At 50.5% G+C, this 6,000-nt stretch overlaps 1 protein-coding gene across 22 annotated transcripts in view; it reads left to right on the plus strand.

Annotated features, from left to right (window-relative positions):
* The window catches only part of PXK (PX domain containing serine/threonine kinase like), a 74,408-nt gene that overhangs the window by 60,571 nt on the left and 7,837 nt on the right, over window positions 1-6,000 (plus strand). For 10 of the 22 annotated variants that reach the window (XM_025884680.2, XM_025884665.2, XM_073901435.1 and 7 more), the window contains one exon: window positions 2,414-2,476. The exons of 2 other annotated variants lie outside the window; for them this stretch is intronic. In XM_025884680.2, the coding sequence (XP_025740465.1) occupies window positions 2,414-2,476 (63 nt within the window). Of the gene's footprint in view, window positions 1-2,413; window positions 2,477-4,821 lie in introns of all 22 variants that reach the window. 10 more of the 22 variants (XM_025884681.2, XM_025884666.2, XM_073901446.1 and 7 more) reach the window with 3 other exon arrangements.

A 6,000-nucleotide genomic window follows, 5' to 3' on the forward strand; every position in this document is an offset into this window, starting at 1 on the left:
ACCCAACTTAAAACATGAGGCCTCCTGTTTGTTAGTAAAACCTGTTCGAACAGAAACGACCCTGAATCCTGCCCTCTACTCCAGTCCCCACGTGGTGGGAGCAAGTGCCCTCATACACGGGTTAAGGAAAGCACTCAAAGGTGTGTGTGTGTGTGGGGGCATGGGGGTGCAGAGAGCATCATTCCAGAAGGGCTGGGCTGGCACAGAGCACCATCCTGAGTTGGCAGTCCTCGCTGTCACTCCTGGTTGCCCCTTGCCCAGCCCCGCTGGCTTTGGACCTTAATATCTCCATCTTTAGAAATCAGGGCCAGATTGAATGATCCTTTGGGGACTTCCAGTTCTTCCACCTTATGCACCTCATGAATCTTTTTTTTTTCTTGCACCTTCTGAATCTGTGAGGTAGAGTTCCACATAGAGAAGGGGCAGCTTCACCCGACTGCGGGCAGCTTCGACTGAGCCCGGAGGGCCAAGGAAAGGGGAGGTTTTGTTGGGTTGAGGGATAGCTGCGTGTACTTTCAGGCAGCAGAAGGGCTGAGCAGAGAGGGAGAAGCTGAAGATGTGCAAGAGAGAGTGACTGGGACGCCAGAAGACCAAGAGGTTAGTTGCAGGAGCCCAGCTGAGTCTCTTCGTGGAGGAAGCCCATTCATCTCTTCCCGGAGCCAGGAGCCAGGAGAGCTCGGGGAAGAGGCAGAGGCATTTAAGAGTGGAAGGAAGGGAGGCCCCGGAGGGTGTTCATGGCTCACGCCTTCTCAGGGCTTCTCCACGCAGTGAGGAGATGCCCGCCAGGGCTCACAGGACATGTGACCTGGACCAGCCACGGCCAGAGATTGTGGGCGGGGTGGGTGGGGCTGGAAGGCAGAAGAGGGGCTGTGGGGGAAGGTTGTGGACTCTAGGAAGAGCGGGGAGTGTGCTGACACCACTGCCTGCAGACTTCAGCCACAGAAGGGAAGAGAGGCGGGGAGGCCCCAGGCCCTGGAGGCCCCAGTGAGGACCCAGGCCGGCTTCTCAGGCACAGAGGCTGCTGTGGCCAGCAGGTGATTCGAGCTGGAGGTCTCTCTTCTCCACGGTTGATGCAGTGGAAGTGGGCCAGTCATCATCATCATCGTTAGGCTGAGACTCGTGTCTCCAGCCAGCATGTCTGACAGGTGCTCTGTCCCGCAGCTGATTCTCTATGAAGCAGAAAGCCTGGCTCAGTGTTCTCCACCCTCCCGAGGCCCTGCCTGCTTGCAAGGCTCGGGGCCCCAAGCAGCCAGACGAGACTCCATGGACTCCCAAGACCCCACCACGCCCTCAAGAAGTTCAGGAAAGCCACGTAGCCATTGGGGGAAATGGACAGAACGTCTCCAGACCCCATTGGAGTCACAAGTACAATCTTCTCCCCTTTAAAAACCCACGTTAGCACTGCGAAGCACTGGGAAGACAGGATGCGTTGGTTTTCCCTCCTTTTTCAGTAAAACGCCTCTCCTATTTTATAGGAGGGGAGAGAATGTTGCGAATAGTGAAAAGCTCCTCCGTTTGCGGGAGGTGTGGTTTCATTGGGGCGTTTCTCCTCACGCCCAGTGTCCATGCTGTGCCCAGGCTGCCCTGTGGGTGGTAGGTGAGGTGATGGTTGGAGGCTTCTCAGGGGCATGATTGTGGCTCTCCCTGGAGCTTCTGTCACCGCCTCCATAGGACCTCTGTGGCAGGGAGGGGGCTTCCTGTTGCCACAGAAGGGCCTTATGTAGGAGCCTCTGTCTGCTCATCGGACCGCCTTCCTGTCGGGCCGGGAGGATGTCCTCTGGAACTCCTGAGCAAAGGGGAGATGCTGAGAACTTGAGACTCTGGGAGTATGCACGTTGTTTTGATGGAAATAAAAGTACTTACTGGATTTCTTCTAAGAGGTCCGGGAGAGCCACAAACCAAACAGGCTGACCCTGTCTAATTGAACGTAGCTGCTGATAAAATGGGACTTCTGCAGAGAGCACTATTAGTTGGACGTTGTGGGGAACTCTCGCTTCCTTTGGAGAGGACTGCACTGGACAGCTCTTGTCCCTCTCTGTCCCCTGTACTGCTTGTGGCCACTGTCATTTGTCATTCATTATGCAGGGACAGAGGCTGGGTCAGGAAGAGATACCGTAGCCAACTGCACAAGCGTTGACAGCTCAGGGTTGGTTTCAAACCAGGCAGGGGGTGGGGAGCGGCAGGCGGCCCGGAGCCCTTAGTGGCCTGGGGACAAAGCGTACCCTGCACTCTGGGGGAAGCCTGTGGTCACAGGGTCCAGGCTCTGCATTCTCTGTCCCTCCCCACCTTTTATCACAAGGCCCACCCACTCAGCCAAGTGCAGATTCTCAGACAACGGCAGGTCCTCTGCTCAGGCCAGATTCCAAATGTCCGTCTTTGGTCCCCAGGAGGGTTTCTCTATGTTTTCTCTTAGCAGGATCTGGGGCCAGCTCACCTCTCACATCCCCGTCGTCACCAACTCCACCCTCTACGGCAGGTGAGTCATGGAGGCAGGCTCTAGATGTCCCAAGTCAGACTTCATGGGGAGCAGTAGTTGGTTTCAGAGGCAGCGCCACCCTCTACCTCCAGCCTGCTCTCTTGCTGAGAAGCCTCAGGCAGGGCTCCTCCGATCAGATCCTGCCTTGATACCTGCTGAGCTGAACAAGACAGTTGCTCTGCTGCCCAGGCGCCTTGTCCTGCCAGAGCTCTCTCCTCGGGGAGCCCAGCCACAGTGTCTGTTCGGTCAGCGAGCAACACTGGTATGGGAGCGACGGAACCACCGATCTTCTGCTTTCCTCCTAGCAGTCCGCGCTCTCTTCTGCTCTGTGACCCCTGTACTCGTCAGAAGAGTTCTCTGTGGCTAGCCTTTGTTTTGCCTTTGCGAATTATCTCAGATTACTTACTATGAGTTTTGTTTGAAAAAACGTAGAAGGAATTGATCTTGGGGAATATTTATGAGAACAACCTCTAACTGTGGGATGGCCTCATCATGCTCGTTCCCTCTCCTTCTTGTACTAGTATCTCTTTTGTGACCATTTTGCAAGCCTCGTAAAATTACATTGGGGAACCAGTATTTCTTTTCACGTCTTAAGGGAACCAGATGTTCTAGACGTCAGAGGAGCTGGTTCTGCCATTCAGAGCTTGTCAGCTGTGCTTGGAAGAGTTGCTTCAATGACCCTCTGAAGGGAGGGTCATTGCCTGGGGTTGATTTAGGAGTTGACAATTCCATATTCATCAAGGCTTAAGGCAGCACCCAGGAGCTACCAAGAACCTTAACCCACCTGCTCTCAAATCTTCTAACTGACCTTCCTGACAAAATGACAAGCAAGTGTAAAGGGAATAGTTTGCACAGCTTACTTCTGCCTGGTGGTGTCTCCTCTTACTGATGGCATGCTGCCGAGTGTTCTGGGCCAGGACCCGTTTTGAGAAACAAAGTACCTGGTTCATGGGAATGGTATTCTTTTCCCTGCCTGACTTTGTGAGCAGCTTTTACAAGAAAGCCCTCAAATATTGTTCAAGAGAGAATATAGTCTTCTCTCTCTTGTGTAGGGGTGACTTGTTTATAGGCTGGTCAGAAATTTCTGGAACTCCACTGCCCAGATCATGTTTCAGCCATTTTCTGGAAGAAAGGATATTAATTTCACACCACTTAGACATTTGAAGGAAATTGAGAGAATGACTAGTGAGAATCCATAAACCCTTCTTTAATACACGAGGTGTGTCTTTAGTCATACAGAGCACCTACTGTGTGCATTAGATGTGGTCCTGGGAAGTTAACTGCCAGTCCTCATTTTTAAATGCCTTGGGGAATTCCCAATCTATTTGGAGTTTTTCGTGAATCCTCTGATTTTACCTGTGTTTTGAATGGGAGCTATGTCTACTATAGCAGGTTTGCATGAGATGAGAAAATTTTTAGAATGAGAGAAGAAAAAGGGAATATTTTGTTAATTAGAGGCAATGTTGGAAAAACGTTGAAGTGGGTGGGAGCAGTAGGGGGCTTTACTGTGAATTTGGTCGTACCTATTCTGAAAGGGAGTTGAGAGGGAAAACATGTGAAGCCCCAAGCACAAAGCCTGGCAGAGGTGGTAGGTTCCCAGCAAATATTAGCACCTTTCCTTTATCTCCTCTAACGATTTGTTGATGAAATTAGTGTCTCAGCCCTGAAGACTCTAGTCTGACCTCTGCTGGGCACTTACTGTAATGCATCTCTTAAAAATGATACCTAGCATTTGCCTGTCGACCCAGCATTTCAGGCCCTAAATGGTCATTCAGTTATTCAAGATGCGTTTAGTGAGAGCCTGCAGTGTGCTGGGCACTGTGGTTGGCCCTGGGTTACAGGGATGAATAGACAGACAGGGCCCTAGCTCGTGTGGAGTCACATTGCCAGTGCCTCTCAAGAGCTCCAAAATGGTAGACATAATTAAGCAAATGCTTTCCTTGGGGTCCAACCATGGTAATTTTTTTTCCTCCCAATATTTCCCCTCTTTCAGTAGAGAATCTCCACCTGAAAAACTAGTCCACCAGCTTCGGTTCTGTGCAAGGCATGATGGAGCCACAAAGAGGTAGTAGCTTCATGCTACTGTGCCCGTGGTTGCTGCTTGGTAAATCCTTGTTGCTGGTTTGCTTGGGCTTGCTCTGCCTTCACGGCCTCTGCTGGGTGAGAGCAGACTCCCAGCCTAGCGGTGGCATCTTCTGGCTGGTCGGCCCCTGCTTAGACTGGTCCCTCCTTCTAGGACAGGAGGCCAGGCTTCTCAATGGGCTCATCTTTCTCACTGCTTCACTGCACGCTGCCCATCTTGTTGCTGGAATCACATTCACTCCAATTTATGTCTTTATTTCTAGGCCAAGTTTATAATTAAAAAAAAAAAAGGGGTGCTTATCTGGGAATCAAGTCAAGAATAGTGTCTTACAGCTTCATGATGAAAGCAGTTTTCTCAAGAAAGGAAGGAAAAGTCTTCACTTTCAAGGACTAGGATTCAAAAAACAGTTCCTACTCAATGTAGCATCTCAAACGCAACTCAGTCTGGGAGCTCTTGGGAATTACACCTTGAGCCGGGGAACCTAAACTTGAGGACAAACACTTGCTAGTTCTGGGACCTTGGACAAGACTGTTGCTTCCGGTTTCCCGTTTGTCAGTGAGGATAATAACAGTGCCTGCCTATGGGCATTATTAGAGGATCCAGCACATTCCGTGTGTATGGGGTTAGAACAGCACCTGGCGTACAGTAAGCCCTCGCTACACTGTTCCTTATCGGGAGAGCTTGGATGAGTCACTTTACGTGTCCGGGTGTTGGCTACCTCCTCTGTCAAAGGCAAAAAGGTCGGAATTAAGGGGAGACCATCTCACAGTCTCTTCTAATCAAGCATACTGTAAATCCACTGGGGACCCTGTTTGCTCAGCAACAGATCAACTTAGGCAAGTTCAGCTGGACCGCATTGTCTTCCTTCCCGAAAGCATCAGCTTTAAGCACATTCGTGATGGGTGACAGTGGTCTTAGGCTCTACGACTCTTAGTATGGGGCAGAAGTGACAGGTGTTTCTAAGGGAAGGGGTCTCACTTTCATGAGCTCTTTCCAGCAATTGGGTAAGAGGCTGGGGTCTCTCCCATTTCTTACTGCACTTCCTGCCATGGCACCTCTTCTTGAAGTCCTTACCAGATAGATGGGGGAAATATCATTTCCCTAAGTCCACTGGTGATTCCTTTGGGAGGGGTGGGATTCTCTAAAACTTTTGCTGCAATCCTATTTTCAGTGAGAACGTTCTTTTCTGCTAAAGGTTATGCTTCCTACTTCTGGAAGGTCACTCTTTCAAGAGCTTTAAAATTCTTTATCCTGACTTATTTCATGGTAAATATCACTAGCTCATGTTTACATTTGTATTCCTAGAACTGAATGGTTTATAAGGTCCCAGTTTACACACACACACACACACACACACACACGTACACCCTTCCACTCTCTCTTTCGGAGCAGACAGGCCTGTTGTCTTGCAGTTGTGTGTGTGTGTGTGTGTGTGTGTGTG

This window comes from Callorhinus ursinus, unplaced genomic scaffold, assembly GCF_003265705.2.
Source record: "Callorhinus ursinus isolate GAN/ISIS: 27379988/994484 unplaced genomic scaffold, GSC_fseal_2.0 scaffold15, whole genome shotgun sequence".
Lineage (NCBI taxonomy): Eukaryota > Metazoa > Chordata > Mammalia > Carnivora > Otariidae > Callorhinus > Callorhinus ursinus.